The sequence below is a fragment of the Anas platyrhynchos genome, chromosome 1, assembly GCF_047663525.1.
Source record: "Anas platyrhynchos isolate ZD024472 breed Pekin duck chromosome 1, IASCAAS_PekinDuck_T2T, whole genome shotgun sequence".
Lineage (NCBI taxonomy): Eukaryota > Metazoa > Chordata > Aves > Anseriformes > Anatidae > Anas > Anas platyrhynchos.
This window is the reverse complement of record NC_092587.1, coordinates 15,648,970-15,669,063: the sequence shown is the minus strand read 5'-3', so window position 1 is coordinate 15,669,063 and position 20,094 is coordinate 15,648,970. Positions and strand designations below refer to the sequence as shown.

The 20,094-nt window shown below is 41.3% G+C and overlaps 1 protein-coding gene across 1 annotated transcript in view; it reads right to left on the bottom strand.

Moving 5' to 3' along the window:
- Positions 1-1,852: 1,852 nt before the first annotated feature.
- SLC2A13 (solute carrier family 2 member 13) overlaps positions 1,853-20,094 on the bottom strand; it is a 157,033-nt gene continuing 138,791 nt past the window's right edge. The window contains exons 8-10 of the mRNA XM_027458948.3: positions 9,614-9,735; positions 9,329-9,481; positions 1,853-8,183 (exon numbers count right to left, since the gene is read on the bottom strand). Coding sequence (XP_027314749.1) covers positions 7,957-8,183; positions 9,329-9,481; positions 9,614-9,735 — 502 coding nt within the window. The 3' untranslated portion in view covers positions 1,853-7,956. The remainder of the gene's footprint in view (positions 8,184-9,328; positions 9,482-9,613; positions 9,736-20,094) is intronic.

Here is a 20,094-nt window from a genome sequence, read left to right as displayed (position 1 = left end):
TCAGACATAGACCTCCCCGACCCAAATTTCCACCGGGGACAGGCTCGTGGCTCAGCGCTTTGCTGGAAGGGGGCATTTATTTGTCCTTCTCACACCTGAATTCCCCGGGGGCAGGAAAAGCCTCACCCCGCTGTGGGGGCAGCCACCTGGCCCTGTTCTCGTGGTGACAAAACGCACCCCGCATGGTGCTGGTCTGAACGCGTGACAGGGCCGCTGAATGCAGGCCTTCTTTCTCCATGCCTACCCTGCACATCTTACAGAGCCGCATGAGATGCCCTGCTTTGATTTTTCAGTGTTATGGATTCTGTTAGCACTTCCAGGGGGTATCAAAGTCCCCCAGATCAGTGTGTTAGCTAAGGCAAAGGGCTCACTTGTGTGCCAAGCAAATGGCTGCTTGTATCCTCCTGAAACCCAGATCCAAATGTGTCCTAAAAAAACAACTAACCAAACCAAATCCTGACCTCTGGAGCCCTCTCATCCCTACCGTGGGGAGCCCTTGGGGGACTGTGGGACAGCAGGAGGGATGGTGCTAGGGGTCAATCACCAAGATCTCTCTCCAAACAGCTCAGCGCCACTGCACTGGCCACCACCACGATCAGCAAGGCAGGGTTGTTATGTTTCACCCTGCCTTTAATTCCTGCTGGTGCTTCCCCCCACCTGCAGCAGCCCCAAAGCAGGCCCATGGTGCCAGGCCCACAGCAAAGGCCGCACAGCACCCAGGGGGTGGCCTTGGTGCAGATGTGGCAGCACCCAGCTGTGATGTCGGGGGGGCATATCCTAAAAAGCTTGCAAAGATTTGAGAGAAGTGCTGCTGGATGCAGATCAGCCCAGAATCATGTCAGCAGAAATAGATCTATCAGTAATTGCTTTGTGAGAGTAGCCAGCATGGAGGAAGTCAAAACCAGAGTGTGTGACAGCAGGGCCACCAGTTTTTTATTACCCCACAAAGCCGCTGTGTGGTTTTGGTGACAAATAATCCAAACAGCAGCCATCCGTCACCTTTACAAGCACTATCAGCCAGAAACCTAAAAACATAACCTGTCAGAGTAACTGATTAGCCTCCTCTCCCCATCCCAGAGATAAGATCCAGCACCGACAGCGGCCTGCCCAGCGCTCTCCTTGTGCCTCCATCTCCCCACCTCTGCAAGGGACCAAAAGTCCTCACAGCTTTGTCAGGGGTGATGCTGAACTTCCCAAAGGCTCAATAGTGGGTGGACACAGCAGGGAGGAGCAGGACCCATTTCCACTTCATCTAGAGAGTCTCCCATGAGGGCCTTCTATCAATTTTCTTAATTAAACACACAGAGCTAGAAATGATCAGCTTCTGCCCTTTCCCTTGTCGGTAATCAAGTCTGAATGCACAAACTGCTGCCAGAAAACTGCTTTGTGTTTGGGTAGAGGACGCTGAACCCCTGTTGGTGGATATCAGGACGCAGTAGTAGTGAGCAGAGCCCCCTCCAGCCCCAGCATCGCGCTGGAGCTCACTGTTTCCAGTGGTGTGTTAAGGAGACATTTGGGCCACCCGTGCCTGTGAAAGGCCACAGGAGGCTTTTCAAAGAAGAAGTGCATAAACCCCATTTCCCTGGTCATCCCTCACCTTGGTACTTGTCATCTGCCACTCAGTGTGAGCTGTGGTTAATTACAGCCCTTAGCGACTCTGTCCCAGTGTGCCAGTCTCTCTCTGGCTTAAAACATATTATTTAAGACCACACCAATCATATTCAAAATTATTCTTCCCCTTCACTTATTTAAGCAAGCCCATAGTTTGTTTTAGCTCATTTTTCTGGACAATGCCATTTTCCATCTCTAAAAGGCGACCTGAGTACCCACACAAATAAAGCCTTGAGAAAGATTCTGTAATTAAGTGTCTCACCTTTTATTTTGTTCATTTACACTTCTGGCACTGACAATTCTTTGAAGATATTTACTTTTATGTAAAGACCAAACTTCATTAAAGCAATCAGAACAGAAGTCAATTAAATAATCATACATCACTGAAGTTTCAGAAAATGTACAACACTTTCATACATTATAGGCTTGACTGGTTGCAAAAGGAAATGGCACGCTCGACATTGTTAAGAAATAACTTGGACAACCTGACAATTAGTTTTGCCAAAACCTGTTTTGTACTGAACACCATACCATGTGTCCTGATGGCACCATATGCATGTTATTACTGAACACAAAAGTATTTATTTCTATCAATTTGGTCTCCAATAATGTCCCCAAAAACCTTGAATGGAATTTGCTGCAGAAAGATCCGGCTGATGCTTTTGCAGGGTTGTGAGATTCCAGATGAAAAGCGGACACACGACTCATGCCAATTCCCAGCTATGCCCCGGACCAGCAGGACACCCGAGTACATGAAGAATTTCAAGAATAATAATTCTAACAATTTCATGGGTACTACTCAAATACTTAACATCACACAGATGGCAGGCATGTGCTAGACAGGAGCTGCGGTGTAAGGTGAGGCTGGAGCCCCAGCACCACAGAGCGCGGCGCTTCTCCCCCTGCCAAGCATCCCACCTGCCAGATGAAGTTTGTCCTGCAGAAGTCATACATTCAGTCCTCTCCGAAGTCTGTGTAATGTTTAAGGCAGCAAGAGAAATTTGCCTTTACTTTAATGCTGATGGTAAACTGTTTCCTTAAGAAAGACATGGACATTATTCGTAATTCATCAGCGCTCCCCTTATTTATACAAATGCGATGAAATGGAAAACCAAATTTTGAAAAATTGTATCTTAGCAGGACTGAAGAGTGTAACTGAACCATAGTTGAAGCTTTATAATTACACAAACCAGGTCATTCAGATGTAACACACCGAGTAGGAACAACGTGAGGGATCTGGGTGATCTCTGGGTTCTTGAGGCCTGATTCTGGTCCAGCTTCCCCTGGTGTGCATGAGCTCTACTGAAGCTGACAAGTGAACGCCTCCAAGGAGAGGCATGGATAAGATTAAAAACATGCCGCTGGTTCACACTAACAGGTCATCGTGGCTAAAGTATATGCTCATATACAGAACTCTGGAACACCATTAACACCCATTTACAAAACACTACAGTGATGGTTATTGGCACATAAAAAACTCCTCCTCTATATGAAAACATACACAAAATAGATAAGAACTGCCATTTTTTTTTCAGACTTTTAAAATCTATAATATAGTTGCCTTTAAGGAGTTTTTACCCCCAGTATCACAAACAACAATATTTCTTTAACAATGTTCACCTAGATTTTACTGTGCTGACGTTTTTAACACTGCCACAACCTAGACCACTTTGTGGATTATGCTTAACTGTACTGTACACAAGGCGATGGAGATCGATAGAAAACCACTAAGATTTTTGCACAAAAATGTGACTTGTTAAAATCCAGAGAACAATCGAGTCACTTGATAGGCAGCAGCTACATGTAAGCTGTAAATGTTACCCGCAATAAAAACACATTTTGCCATAAAGCACATATTGTGGAATTATCTGCTTCTGGCCTGGTACACAAAGCTCTATTTTCTTCCCAATGCAGAGGAATGGGTTTTGGTTAGCTTGACTACCTCTGAAAAAGTGCACAGATATCTTACTCTTTAAAGTGCTTCGCAGAACCCGCTCTTCTGTCTTTATTTCTACTCTGAGACCTCTGTACAACAAAGACTCTGCCCCTTCCTTGCCTAGCAATGTTTGGCTAACAGAGCCTCTTCGGCAAGTCCAAGTAGACTTCCCAGACGACCATGTTGGTGTAGTGTTAACGTTGAGACGTGGGAAGTTGGGCATAAAGCTGAGGAGCACATGGTCTAGCTTTAATTAGCCCGTGGAATGGTACCCAACACCCTCGCGTCCAAAGGGAAGACCCTCACTCAGGGCTGGAGCCCTCAACATCAAACCCTCTCCTGAGGCCCAATCGGAGGACTTGAAAGGGCAAAAGAGATTTCACAAAGGAAACTAAGCATTAGCTTTGCAAACTCTATTGCCACGTCCTCACCCCCTTCCTCCCCTTGGTCTGCCCATCCCCGTTCCCATCCACAGGACCGCCTGTGCTGAGCACCTGCTCTCCAGGCCCCACCTCTGGGTCCCGCGGTCCTTCTGCCTCACAGGAGGGAGGTCACCGATGGCTCCTTTCAGCTCTGGCACCCGTCCCTACTCAAACATGACTTTGTGGAGCTGTCAATGCATCATTTCTTCCTTCCCCACTCCCCACCCTACCTCCCACTCTGGTGAAATGCTGCTTTTTCCAACTCTCACAAAAATAAGTCAGCGCTGGAACAACGCTCCTTAGGACGTATCCTCTCTTGTCACAAGATGTCTGACAGAGCTGTCACCGCAGCTCGCTGGGTTGCAAAAGTTTGGGAGTGATCTGAGGTGCATGCAACAGTGCAACTTCAGCCCTCCGAATGAGTCCTAGGGGCTTGATTTGTTTGATGTTTATTTTCAAAACAGGTTTGTTCCGCCTTTTAAAGCCTGATTTTGATCAACAAAGTGACAAGGGGAAGAAACTAGTTGTAAATTACCTCACCGCCCACCCCAACACTTAAAGATTTAACATGGTTAATAAACTAGTAGAGGCGAATTAAATTTTAAAAGATTAGAAGTGCATCAGGAATTGTTTCTTTTATGCTCCTGTTAGGCCAAAACCTGTAAAGAATCAGAACTACTAAAATATCTCAAATTGCTGTGCGCAACCAAGATGGGATTCATGCAAAGCTCTACCAGCATCATTAAGCTAGCACTCCTGATGCACAGAATACCTGAATGAAATGTGCAGTCCTTGTGAAGAAATCATTTCACATCTTCTGCAGAAAGCTTTCCATAGAATGATATTGTGCTTAGACACACTATTTATGCTACTTCATAAATTTAAGAAATTATTCAGCTTTTTATTCTTTTGTCTGGAATGTTACTACGTCTACCCCTAGCAAAATCTCTTAAAACTTAAAATATGCACAAATATAAAAAATCTTTGCAAAATAGAAACATTTATTTAATTTTCTCCATACATTATAAATGTTCACAGATTCTAAAAATAAAACCCTAATTGCGTAAGATTAATTTCAAGTATTTGACCTCATTTTTATGATACATAATGCTTGGTGCCAGGTTGGGTATTTCTAAGGTGTGGAATGTTTTCTTTGTGTAAAGCAACCTTTGTTGTCCTGCTTTTGGCTGGGATGAAGATAATTTTCTTCCTAGTTGCTGGAACTAGCCAAAACCAGGACACAACCCTAGGAGGAAGACTTTAACCCAACTCTTTGCAGGTGGGAAACAGGTGACAGCAAAGAAGCCGATATTTGTTGCACCCTCATAACCAGTAGCAACTGGTGATGAACTGGTGATGAACAAAATGGTTGTATTTCGATCGCTTTGCCTCCAGAAAAAGGGCACGGGACGCAAAATTTCAGAAAACTGCTTCCAGTGAGACTGATCTGGTGTGAGAAAATGAGCCTAGCGCCGCACACAATCCCATGCTACTTTTGAGAACATCTGTGGAACAATGCTGGCAAAGAAAGATGGTCTGCTGCTGCTAGAAAGCCCCAGCACTGCCTGAAAGAAATAAAAAGAGGCTGATCTTGTGCCAGCGATCTTTATGGGGACTTTGTTTCGGTTATGCTACGGAAATGCTGTGGTTTCCTCTGCCTGTGGACATAAGCACAGCTGAGCAGGGGGTAAGCGCTGGAACCGGGAGCGCAAACCACTTCCACCAAGGGACCTGCAGCGTGAGCGTGGGGTCATTTTGGGGGATCAGAGCTGTAAGGCCCTCTTCTGACATGCCAGTAAATGCCCACTGAAATCTGTCTCTGTGTAGGGCACCAGGTGAGCACAGGGCAGGCGTTGAACACCTCTTCACATGCTGTTCTGGACAATAAAACTGTCTGAAGAAGGGTCTTCCAGCACATGTTTTTTCACCCTGAATTCACCCTGATTTTTTTTTTTTTTTTGTCTGTGCCAAGCATCCCTTTTCTCCTGTTAGGTACTGCACCTTCCGTGGAGGCTCTGAAGAGTGCGTGCAAGGCGCGAAGCACTGCGCGCTTATGGGAGACGGAAGATCGAGGGCTTCGAAGTGCAGCCCCCTCACCACCAAGGGGAGGGAGGTTCAAGGTCAGTAAGCTCCTCGCAACGACTCATTTGCAGTTCCCCCTGCCTGCTCTGCTTTCCCCTTTTATTCCCAGTCAAGTTACAGAAGGATGCTCTAAAATGTTCCCTTTCTAAAAATACTTCTGTGATAAACGAAGTAAAAAAGAAATTAACCCAAAATATATCCAATCACTGAAGTTCAATAATTCGAGTAAGAAACCCCCCCATATAAGATCAGATAGCGTAGTGTCAGACTTCATCATTACAATGAAACCCCACAGATTACCCAATAAAAATAACTTAGTAACAAATGTCCAGTTTCATTTTGACAGTACTCCTACCCGCAAAATATTTTTCAACCTTAAAAAGTGCACAAAACATATCTATAAAAGCTAGAGAACCCAACAATATAATCTTAAAAAAATTAAAAATAAAGGTATTTTTACCAAATAAATGGGGAGCAGCCCACAGGCAGAGGAGGCTTTCCACATTCTTTCATGAAGCAAATGTTTCAAAGATAAAAATTTGAGTTATCGATGCTTTCAAACTCATATCTCTGAAGAATTAAAGCAGTGAAAGGAAACAGGAGAAGGAAAAAAACAATATTTTTATGTAGCTGCATAAAATTCAATTTGCCAAGGCAAGCAATCATGGCAGGTGAATAAAATGCCATTAATATTTTCATTACCATGCTAAAGGCAGCCAAGTTGATTTTTGTGCCTGACATTTTCTTGACAGTTTTGCAATGCTTCAGTAAGGCAATTAATATGAGATGTAGGCTTCTGCCCAACACGAATATTTTTCTTTAGATCCAGCAAGACACTGGTTGACTAAGGGCATTTGAAGGAAAAATGTGCTGGGATTCACTTACTCTGCATATATGAAGATAAACTGAAGGCAATATGATTATTCATGAGCAAAAGGCACAGGAGGGATGACCACTGTGCATTTTGCAGCAGAAAACCTCTCCCCTCCTTTTATTTCTTTTAGCTCATGAAATTTTGTGTTCAAAACTAGGCACAAACCCAAATGTTCAAATGCAAAAAAGGAAAACAAAAATCGTTCATTTCCAACTAACTGCAGCCTCTGTGTTGTCCATAGCAATATGCACCAGCTCATTTGTACACGCGGCCACATGCTTAGCTCTGTTTTCCTGCTACTGGGATGTTATTTTTGGCAGTGTATCTCACAAACACCAACTACTGATCGTAGTGTGTCCTCAAAGAGCAGCAGTGGCCAGACGGCCTGGGATAACACAGCCTCAATGCCACCCTAGTTAGACACCGCCTAGGTGACTATGGCTCTCTACTCGTTATCTCAAATGAACACAAACGCAATTCTGTTGGGGTAAATTTGGGCAATGTTCCCTCTGATAGACACATCAGATATTTGTAGTTTCATGATCAGATAAACCTTTTAAATGGTTACCATTACAGCAGCATCATTCGTTGCGTTACATAGCAGAGCTATTTGCTAGGCTGCTATGGGATGGGGATTGGACAGATGTTGGCTGCTTTCTGATTAGCTACTGCATGATTTTAATTTTTGTCAGTATTGAAGATAAGGACAACCACTGATCACCTATATAGCCTTCTATATTCACCTGGTACAGTGCACTGTACGAAATACCTTGTGATGGTGTGGGATTGCACACATCTGGTTGATTTATATAATCGTGGAATTTAGTCTCTGTTGGAAGCCATTGCTTTTTGTTATCAAGAAAACATGAGCATATTGATTTCCTCCCAAACGGAGCGTTTTTGAACATGAAGGCATTTTTAACTAGACAGTAGAAAGGAGAACCAGACCAGAAGCAGGGCAGTGAGGTCACCAGAGAGCTGCTTTTCCCCCAGAAGGCTTTTAAATGATTAAATACATCAGCAGCTGAAAATTATTCCACATCAGAAGCATCATTGTCAGAAAGATGGTAATTACTTCCCTTCACCCGAATATACTCAATATACCTCCCTTCATCAGAATCTGACATACCACATGTACATAGCCTGTTTTCAAACAAAGATTCAATTTCCTCTAGTTTTTTCCCTTTAGTCTCAGGAAGGCAGCCATAGATGAAAACAAGTCCCAGGCCGGCAAACCCTGCGTAGAGGAAGAAGGCTCCTGCAATGTAAAACAGTACGCACAGTCAGTTACAGAACATCCTATCCCCTCCTCTGCCTCCACGCAGGGGAACGGCAGAAGCAGCAGGCTGTGGATATCAAAGGGGCATGTAAGAGCAAAGGGGGGAACACCACGAGCTGCTTGGCTGTGGGTGTAGAAGACTGCTTTACTACATGACTGCAACAATTAACAAAAGCAATTTAATTTAATATGGAAGAGAAGACTCGTCCTTTTTTTTGGCAAGTCATTCTGCTGTTAAGATAAACAGCAACTAGTGCATAGCCAATAAAAAAGCAGATACGGAAGGCAAGAACTTTCTTAGTTATTCTTAACAGCAAAGGAATCACTAAGACAACTGCCAAAGATGAGAAGTTTCAGCAAAAAAGAAACAGTCAGGATTAAAACAATGTTTGTGACTCTGACATCTAATTATTACTTATAATTCCTCTGCAAAGAAAACTGACAGTGAGAAAGAGCTCATCCCCCCTGCTACCCACCTCAACTAGAGGGACAGAGAAAGGACTGAAGGACCAAGAAACATTTACCTGCCATTTGTTTCCAGACCAAAGACTCTAAGGAATGACAAGTGCTGCTGAAAGGCTCTGCACTAGTTATGATATGAAGGGCACAAAAACTCAGTAGCAACTTAATGTAATTTAAATGACTCGTACTGGAGTGGCTGAGCACTAATCTGACCATCTCTCCACAGGCTTCAGCAGACAGGACTTAATCAACAGCTGGGAGCAGGACGATAGCATCTTCAGCTACACGGCTGTTTCTGCAAGGACCATCTAGTAATGGCCTTGGATGCCATCACGAAATGGAAAATTGCTGATGCTGTCTTTTTAAGTGGAAGACAGCATTTTTCACCAAGCCAAAATGTAGTTTTTTTTCAGCTTCTCTGCTTTATGCAACTTTCTAGATTCTCCATCAAGGACAGAAAGAAATGTTTCTTATGAAAGCAGGACCAAACTCCAGGTAGGTCATATCAGGTCTCTGGTTTTACTAGACCACAGTTAGCTGTGAACACTGTGTTCACAGTTGGAATTTTACAGCAAAACAGACTTTAAGTCCCAGAAGCCAAACAGAAGAAAATCTATGCACCAGTGCCAGCACAGCACCCATGGACACACACTGTTTCTTACCATAGTATGTCAGATATTCAGCCGTATGCAGAAAGGTCAGTGACACAAGCACGTTGAAAACCCAGTTGACTCCAGATGAGCACGCGTTTCCTGTACTTCTAGCCCAAAGTGGGTAGATTTCAGAATTGACAGTCCAGGGCATGGGACCCATCCCTAAGAATTACAGAAAGATCAACCTCAACTTAATGGCTGGACTGAAGAGCAAGTTTAATGCGTAGTCTCACCATTTGACATTTTACCTTTACGATTTTTTACACTTATGCACAAAAACAAATGTTTGCTTACCAGGTGCAAAGAAAATCAAGTACAAAATAAGGCCCAGAAGTGCTGTCCAAGAGTACGGAGTGGGGCAGAAGTTGTATGCCCAAAACAAATCTTCCTTTTTGAATACAGTTTCATTGGAACACCTGAAAAATAACAATAAGATCCAGTATTAAAGAATTTTCAGGGAAATAGATGACATCTCAAAAACATGGCACATAACATCGTATGAAAAGCTGACAAGTGTGAAATTAAGAGAGCAAAGCTCCACCCTGTTTTATCAAGAACTTTTGAGCCAAATACTACATTCAGAAATGTACTTTTTCCTGTGCCTTACAGATAACATTGTGCTTGATTGTGTGGCCTTAGGAAGAGCACCCAGTAGCACACTCCTGAATTTAAACATTTGACCTGTATCTACTCCTTCAAATGCATTGTCTTTACTAAGCCAGCAGTCATACCAAAGCCAATGAGGCTGTTCACATGAGTATCACACAGCGCAGCAAGAGCTGCAGCAGCAGGACTTTGAGCTCAAGATGCAAGAATTTAGGTCAAATGAAAGTTAGTCACCGTTAGTCACTGACGAGCCGTACGCAGTGCATGGTGGGTGTAACGAGTAAAGTCTACGGAGTGTGCCACAGCCAAGTGAAGTTGTACAGAAAAGAGAAATAAACTTTCTTTTCTTCACAGTGAAATAATTAAGAAGGCGGCAGTATTTCTAACTAGAAAGTAAAAAGCAGAATAAACAGAAGTAAACAGTGCCTGAGCTACTAAAAGAAAAAGTGATTTCATTGCCAGGACTATGCAGAAATTGCATATTTCTAGGAATAGATATAAAATCATGTATTTTCATCTGACTGCTAACAATATATTATATTTTAAAGGGATACTTGCAACTTAATCTTTTTGTTATAAATCTCAGTTTTGAAAATTAGCATTTGTCTAAATGGACAAGTTATTGCTGTAACTAGAGAAACTTCAGCTGCAATCACATCAATTGCTACAGCTGAAAAAATGTGCACTTCTGGGAGAGTAGACTTAGGCAGACACCTCCCTTTCATATGCAAACCATGTTATTTACTTGAGGAGCAGAAATCACAGAGCGCTGAACATCTGCCTGGACTACAATTTCCAGATTAGCTGAGTATGGATGTGAAGGATATACCCTCTCATCTGCACGAAAACTGGAATGAAGCCTGCAACGGGTGATAAATGATAGCTGACAATGAAAAGTGAGATGGGGGAGCAAAGACACCCTGAAATGCTTCAGGGGACCGACCACTGCAGTTGACTTTCAAAAGCAAGTTCCAACCAAACATTTCCTCTCCAACTTTTCTGTTCTGCAACAACCAGCTGGCCCCAGGCTGAGCTCATGATAGTGAGCACTGGTGGCCAACCCACCACCTGTTCTAGGGCAGAAATCATGCTCATGTTGGCACGAATGTACCCATAAAACAACATTTAAAGCAGAACACCACTATGAAGTCCTAAACCCAGTTTCAGGACAGCTGGAAATCCAGAATTCAAATACACTTAAAAGGGAGGTTAAACCAAGAAATCCTGGAAAAAATCCATGTCCAAAACCACAGACAAACCCTTGCAATTATCTCATTCAACACACACAGATTCAGTTTGGGGGTGAATAATACATGGACAACAGAGTTCAACCAAATACCCCTCAAAAGATGTCCCTCAAGCCCGAGTACAACAGGCCCGTGGCCTCAGCTGCCACCTGGCCACCAGATCACTCAGCAGCCTAAGATGCTGGCAGCTGCCCAATCTGGTATTTTCACCATCTCTCAGCCAAAAGTACAACTGCCAGCCTTGTTATTTCTTCATTGTGCTTCTCTGTATTGCCCCAGGTTCTTTCTTATGTCACTTTGCGCTTTCACAGCTTAGCTTGGCGTCTCTTTTATGTTATGACAGCTAGGCCGGGATCACTCCCTGTTGGCGTCCACCTGACACTTCAATACTGCCCTACATTTCTCTCATCACAGATGGCTTAAATCACTTTTGAGCCATGTCTCAGATACAGAAGACTGAACTGTGCTGGAGAACTATTCCTATGTTTAAGCCAGCAATTCCTTACACATTAAGAAAACGATGTCTGCAAGATTAATTACTTAACCCCTGGAGATGGCATTGCCGCCTTCCATCCCGGCCTGCTCTGTATCTGCACCACTGCGAAACCACGGGATTGCTCAATGTCACACATTTGTACAACTGCACATTTGCTTCTTTGCTGGTACTCTAATTTCATTTGCAGGTGTTTGGTAATGAATACAAGCTGATTAGCATTTTAAAATGTCTTGATGCTGAAATTGGTTTCTCCAGTTGGTCCAGCCAGATCGGCAGCTCCTCAGAGAAGAGCCTCACGCTTTCTCTCAAACGTTGCTGTAAACAAAGACGTACTTGGTTTATTATCTTGCATCCATCTCTACAAGTGCAAACCAACCTGCTGATTCATACGGACACAACCGCAGGGAGGTCTGGATGTTTCTTTCCCCCACTACCTCTCCCAGATGTGTCCTACTTTCGACAAAGTGGAACACAAAGTACATAAAGGAAAAACAGATGTCTCTGAAGCCTCCTATTGCTGAAGCCACTGACTTCTCTGCTGTCTGACAGCAACTGAGAGGAAATTCAGTTGCAAGAAAGCAGATTCAGGACACTGAAACAGGAAAAATAGCATACTGAAGACTAGATTTAACAGAAACCTTGCAGTAATAAGCTTCTCTGCTTTGCTTATCCTTTGGTAGCAAAATAGGATGGTACACGGAATAAAAGCAAAGATATCTGCATTTGCTGGAGTTTTGTAGTTCTGGATATGTAGAAAAATAGTACATCGCCAAGACTACATGTCTAGGGATTTACTTAGGCACTGTCACTGTGCTAATTCTTGCTGCACTATCAGTCCTACAACTGCTATTATTTTGCTAACAAATACATTAATAATGACTGTATAATATCAGATAAAATTCTGAATTTGGTTCTGTATTAAGGGAGCATTGATGATGGAAAGCAGTCAGGAAGCTACCGATCTCTTCACCAGCTGAAAAGCACAGAGAAAACTCCATGTAAAGAGCTCACAAGTGAAATTATGCAGTCAGGTACCACCGCAAGGAGTGTGTAAATAAAATGTTCTGGGTAATTAGTATAAACTGTGAAGAAAGACCACATCATTTCCTCTGAAATTACTGCCAAAGTGAAAACACGACAGAATTACATTGAAAATCTTTACCATGAATTTCTTTCATTATGTATTTTCCCCAGACAATTTAAGAAGCTCATCTGTCTTAATTAGTGAAAACCCAACTTTCTGACAATTGATGTGAACAATTCTACTGACTGGAAATAAATCAGAACAGCAGCAGATTTCTACATTATATGCACTATATACTTGGTTTCACAGTCACAGAATCCATCCTTTCTCAGACGCAGCCTGTAGTTCAGAAGATCTAAAGCCTTGAACCTCAACTCCTAATTTACCTTTATACAGCACATTAAAAAGGTGAAAGAAGGGTTTTTGCAGGTTGTCTAAGATGTTATTGTTAATAATAAGAGGATGAAACAGGATAAGACCAATTCCTTGATAATCAGTCTAAATTATCCTAATACTTGAGCCAATTTAGCAGTAGAATAATTCTCAAGTACAACACAGAAAACTACAAACTAGGGAAACTGTTAGATGTTATGTAGCAAAGGCCATGTTAGCACAGCACAGGAAAGCTGATTTTCTTGTCAAAATTCCATTAATTTTTACTTTGCTGCAGAGTGAGGACTGTGTCTCTAAAGATATGGCTTTTGTTGGAATTAAATATTTCATTCTGAACAGTTCATATATTTTTAATATGAAGGTTACTCACTTCTCATTGTCTTTTATGCCCTTCAGAAGCATCTTAAATGGATTTAGAACTAAAAATCCTAAAAGGTCAAAATTCAAATCAAATCAGACTATGGAAATAAATTACTTCTAAAGAAAATCACTAGTGTTATCATTCATATCCCTAAAAAGCTTGTTAGAGCAGGCTTATTTCAAAATTACACATCCTGCTCTGAGATAAATTTTAACATCGGGGTCTGATGATACATAAAGAATTCAGATCTAATTCACAGTTTTACTAATCTGCTATTTCTTTGTTCCAACAGGAGTAAAACTACTTAAGGGCTGTTATTATGTCAGACTTTTGTGTCTGGGTTATCAAGATGAAGATAATTGACAATTTATCAACTTAGTCTCTGGTGTAACACCAATTCAAGGGATTTTAAAAAATCTCTGTGAAAGAGATTAAAAAAAACCCTCCTTGTGTAGGGTGCTGACTTTTATATCATGCCAGTCAGTCAAAATGAACAATATAAATTTATACCAAGCTTATTGACTCAGCTTTTCACCAGAAATCTGGTCATGGAAAGGACAGAGCAGAAAACAGACCTAGTTAAGAGTAACAGGTTCTAGGACTACGAAAGGTTTTTATGAAAGATGTTTGAGGAAAACTAAAATTATTTATCCATAAGCAATTACTAGTTCTGTGGAAGAATCTGTTCCTTGACATTTGGGTTAGTTCTTACAGTTTCTCTGTCTCTGCTGAAGATCTTGAGTTGTCTGAACAGACCTCTATCTTTAAATTACTTAAAGGAGATAATTTAGTATGGTTACAGTTTAATTGTGTAATAATTTCATATTAGTCAGACAAGTAACTAAGGAGAATTTTGGAAACTGCCTCTATAGTGTCCATCAGGTGAAGCTTGGGCTCAGGTTGATCCAAGATGTGCCTGGAATTAATATTCACTGGCTCTAGAATCAGGGGAGTTCACAGCTACAGGTTCATTCCTCTGGCTTCTCTAATCCACCAATATGGAAAAAAGTGACATTAGCATAATCCATAAAAACCAGTGAAACTGTAGGGTATAGTTTCACTATAAATCAGTATATTCTGATTTGAAGAAAAAGTTCTGCTCCTTACAGCACCTAATTTTATTTATCTGTATATATATACACATACATGGCAAGATGCTATCTGAAGTCTCAAACTTTCTTAAAGGCAAACAACAAATTAACTTCGAAACAACTAATAGCTGAATCAAAACTGTCGCAAGGTCCTCTAGCTACTGGATGCTGTGCTTCAGAGAAGAGACACTGGAGATCCGTGACTCTCTGGACAAGTTTGCATCCACTGCTTTGACTTTGTAGTTGACAAGGAGAACTAACTCACCCATTAAACCAAATGTTGCTAAAAATATGCAGGTGAAATTTCTTATGACAAATGATGGCAGTTGAAAAAAACAGACAGAAAAGCATAAAACAGATGCAGCCTTGAAAAATGTACTCATAGAATTTAATAGTATTCACCTAGACATTACTTAACCTTCATTACATAAAAGTATCATCAGCATTTCGGGACATTTATTGCAGCCATTTGCTAACACTGGAAATGATTTTTTAAAACATTAACATGCAGTCTAAAGTCTTGGAAATGCAGTTCAGTTTACTGCAAGAAAGCTCCTGTCAAATGAATTTGCCCATCAGAGAAAAACTGTCTTTATCACTGTGAAGCCCACTGCTTATAGGATCTGTCAGTTAAGCATGTAGAGCAGTGAGCAGAACTTGAACAAAGAACTGAAACCACAGCGATTTAATTGGACAATAGCTGCAGTAATTGCCACTGTCCAAAATATCTAAAAAATCTTATATTGAATAAAGAAAGTAATTTCTTTCTCCATGCAATGCATTTCATGACAAGTATGTTTAGGAGCAGCTACTATGGCTAGCACACTGCCAACAGAAGGATGTTCTCCTTGGGCTGAATGACTGGCACTTCTTATTCTGCATCTGGGAGACTGAAAGCAAATATTCAAAGATCAACTGAAAAAATAATAGAGAAGCCTGGTCACTTTGCACGTTTCAGAGCCAAAGAATTCAGAAAAGCCTTCTTTATTGTGTGCTATAGGATGGGAATTTCTAATAATGTTTTACATTTAAATGAATATTTCTTACAGATCTGTGTGGAGACAGCTAACATATAAAGAAATAACCATCAGTTATTCACCATGAGCACCTCTTTCCGTATTGGCTGTTGTCTTCTGATCCGTCGTTTGACTTCTTTCTTACAAAGAGACTGAGACCCTACAGACTGCTAAAATCTAAAATCAATCATAAGGAGTTTTTCACTGTAACTCATACACACTGTTAAGGAAAAAAAAAAAAATAATAATAATATTTATTGAAGCAGAAGACTTACTGAAATAACTACTTCACAAAAATATTTCTAAGATATAACTGCTTTCCCTCATGCCTCTTGGTCTTGTCAGAAAGCACACCTGCATCAGATTCAGTACTGATTTACCTGTTTCTGACCACCTAGACACAGAAGCACATGCTTTTAATACATGTGTGCAAAAAAATAATAATTAAATTGTTAAGGACTTTTAATTCAAACACTTGCATTTTCCCCAACTGAGAATTTTTTGCTTTGCAACTGCATCTGAAGCTGTCCAGTAAAGAGAGTGTCAGAGCTATTCTTCAATGTGAATAGACTGAGACTACCAAATGACTGAAAACAGGACCAATTTTTTCCCATGAGAAATAACTCTCCCGTATTCATCACACGAATAGGGTTTTTAACTGTTTGCCATGCTGGCTGTTTCAGTATTTGTGTGACTACTTCTGAGCCGAGGGTGGGCAGCACAGGTCCTGCATGTTTTGCCAAAGGAAGCAGCTCAGCAGTATGGCAGTGTCCCTTTGGGTGCTTTGTTAGCTGCTGGTCTGAGCCAGCAGCTTTTTGTGATTAAATAACTCAATGCCTGATGACAGATGTTCAGTTTTGGATTTGTTTTGGGACTGGAGGTTCTCTTTAATATTGCAATCCTATTCCTACCCTTTCAAAGTTCAACTTTCTACTCCTTTAGACTTCATTTACACCACAGTGCTGTCTTCTGAGCTCTGCTGGCCTCCTCCAGGCTGCTGGCTACAGTTGTCCCACACTGCTGTCAGGCCACAGCTGCTTCAAGCTTCATTTTCCATCACATCTACCGGGGACAGAGAGAGGTAGACCCTTGGTACCTACCGCACCGTTGTCAGGCGTGCTTCTCTCATCATCTGCTCTGCTCTCCTTGCCTTGACACACAGACTCAAACAGGACAAGGGAAAATGGCTTATATCTGATGTTAAAGCTCTCCCAGCTGAGATATCGCAGCAGCTGGTAGCATTTGGTAGGTACACCCATAAGCCAGTCTCAGATACGGCACATTTAAAAACTAGGAACAGTAATACGTGAAGACACATTTTTGGTTACAGGACACATGATTACCTTAACCACACCATATATATTTGATTTTGTTTTCTTCCCGAACTTTTTTCCACTCTTCTGAAGTAACAGATGGTAATAAAATTGTCAGGAAGCATCTGACGTACCTGTGTTCGAGAGAGTGCCCCCTTCTCGTCCTAATTCTGATCCTGATCGGACACACTCAGTTTCCCCCAGCATAAATTAAAGTTAACTAGCAATAATTAAATCGTATGGTTTCATAATTCTGTCATGAACAAATCATAAATAATTCAAATATTACATTAATAATGCATAAACTTGTGGGGGCTCATACAACAACTATGGAAAATAATCATCATCTGTTCACCTAAACAACCTGCAGCCATGCCTGCAGAATTTTAATGGCCAGAATTAAAATTAAAACCTGATCAAAATGCAAACTCTTAATTAGATTTGAGTATAAGCATCTTAGCTTAACATCACTGTCCTTCATGCATTTCTACCTGTGCTCATTTCAGTGACTTTAGTCATTACATAATAGGTCAGAGTTTCAAAATACAATAATATCCTGTACTTCTAAACATCAGACATTTTCAGGTACCAAATAACTGATGGTACAAAAGTAGCTGCTCAGTCAAGAGACAACAATGAAGGAGAAAAAAAATGAACAGAAAGATCGTAAATCAACATTTTGTGCTTTTTAAAGGCTTTTTTGCACTTTCTTGCAGAAAAAGGCTTATAAAAATGTTTAAATATGTACTTATAGACAATGCACATCTTAAAACAATACTTTAAATATAAAACTCAAATATCTAAATATATTACCACACAAACTGAGTGTACAGAAGTCCAATCTATAATATATATCTATATCTATATCTATATATATATATATACAAATCTAAGGCTTAAACATCAGGCAGAAGGCTTGGTAACACCCAGCTAAGGGATTCACAGGTTGAAATCATAGCTGTAAAAATCAGATGTGGTATTCTCAAGTTAGGAAGCCATGACACAAATGTATTCTTATGTATACCCAGAAGACTATTTTTAGGGTTTGGAAAAGTAAGATTCAGTGACACCTACAGTAAGGAGAGATGACTCTTAAGATGGAGAATCAAATGCCAGTATATACAATCAATAAACAAGAGTATTATCTGGTAATTATTTTGGGATAAATTCTTCATAAAACTTAGTAAATTATTTAAAGATACTTTTTTCTTTGTAGTCACATAGAGATGTTTTTGTTTCTTTAAAAAAATATATACATTCTGAAGAGCTTTTTCCCAGATGTATGACTCACTTATTAGCTTGATATGCTGATATTTAGCTGCAGAAAATATTTCTCCAAAATACCAAAGCTTCACTGACCCTGGATGTCACACAAGGTCAAAGTTGCAGAAAGGTGACGCTATAGAAGAAGCAAAGCCCACATCTGCTAAATGCTTTCGTAAGAAGAGAAAATAACATATTTTTGCAACTTTAAAGATCAATCTGTGTATTTGAAAGCTAAAAAAAGGAGTATGAAAATGAATCAACTAAAGAGTGCATTGTTTCAGGTATGGCTGAGACAGTGGACAATATAAGATTTTTGTCCTTTTTCCCCTTTCATGGATATACTCTAATGATTCACAGTCATTGACATTTGTTTACTTTAAAGACCAAGGCCTTCAGTAATTTTTCCTGCTTTTTTAATTTATAGAACAAAACTTGTTCTCACAGCACTAACCTGTTTGGCAGTCCTTACTGAAATATATGCATGTAAACATTGGTTTTGTCCCATTTATTGACAGGCATATCTTGCTGCTAAAGCTTCTGCATCTGCAAGAGACTGTGCCTGCTGGTACATGACAATTTTACCTGTCTCCATGAATTTTTGATTGAACAACTCGACTAACCCAAATCTTTTATCACTATCACTCCATTATGACAGATTCTACCGTTTCTTGCAGCTTCCAAACTAATGATGTGCATGAGGACTTCAACCACTTCATAGAGAAATGTGCTCCATCCAGCACAATACCATAGCCAAGTTATGAAGCCTCCCAGATTCCAGTGCTGTATTTAAAATGGTCTAAGCTGATCTTGACAAGGAGCAAGATCCAGTAAGAGAGAAATCTTTAGTTTGGTCCTCAGTCTTATACTGAAGAATTTCATGTACTAAATGCTGTAGTTTTCACTAATTCTTTCATCCAAATATCATCAAGTTTTGAAGAACTTCACCGGGGTGCAAATAGAAAATAATGTTTAGACAAAGTGAAATGCTCAGTTTGGGTAAATACAGTGGAAGCAATACAGGTTGATACTTTGAAGCCTTTTGTTGTGATCAGTAAGGAAAATATTGTACTCTACCAGGTGGAGTGAAAAACTCAGTATGATGAGGCAAGCCCCTCTGGTAGAGCATCTTAAGCACCACGTACTGTTGTGCAGGGCTGGATGGTGACAGGACGCGAGAGAAGTGATGTGTGAGATGGGGTTGGGGCTTACACCATGATTTGCACATGAAGCAGCTGGTGGGACCTGAGCAGCAGTGCTGCTGCCACCTTGATGACTGCCACCAGCCCCACTAGTCCTTCTGGTCCTGCTCAGAGCAGTCAGGACTGAAAAGAAACATCTCTTCTCATGGTCATAGCCATGTCCACACATCTCACAAATATCTCCAGGGATGGCGGCTCCGCCACTTCCCTGGGCAGCCCATTCCAGTGTTTGACCACCCTCTCCATGAAGAAATTTTCCTTAATGTCCAATCTAAACCTCTCCTGGTACAACCTGTGACAGCTTCTTCATGTCCTATCCCTTGTCACCTGAGGAAGGAGACACCCTCCTTGCTGCAACCTCCTCTCAGGTGGTTGCTCTCTACAAAGAGCAACGAGGTTCTCCCCTCAGCCTTCACTTCTCCAGACTAAACAAGCCCAGTTCCCTCAGTCACTCCTCATACATCTTATTTTCAAGTCCCATCACCAGCTTTGATGCTCGCATCTGCACACACTCAACATCCTCCCTGTAGCAAGGGGACCCAAAGCTGAATGCAGTACTCAGGGTGCGGTCTCACCAGTGCCACATACAAGGGGACAATCACTCACAATTTTTAGTCTTAACAGGAGCACAAAGCTATCTGTGCACCACAACAGCTAAAAGGTGTTGTGGAGGCAGTCTGGAGACCAAGTGACCTGTTTATTCACTCCTGGCCATAGTGAGGGTTGGGGAAGACTCACGGACTTGTGACCCCTGAAGATGCTT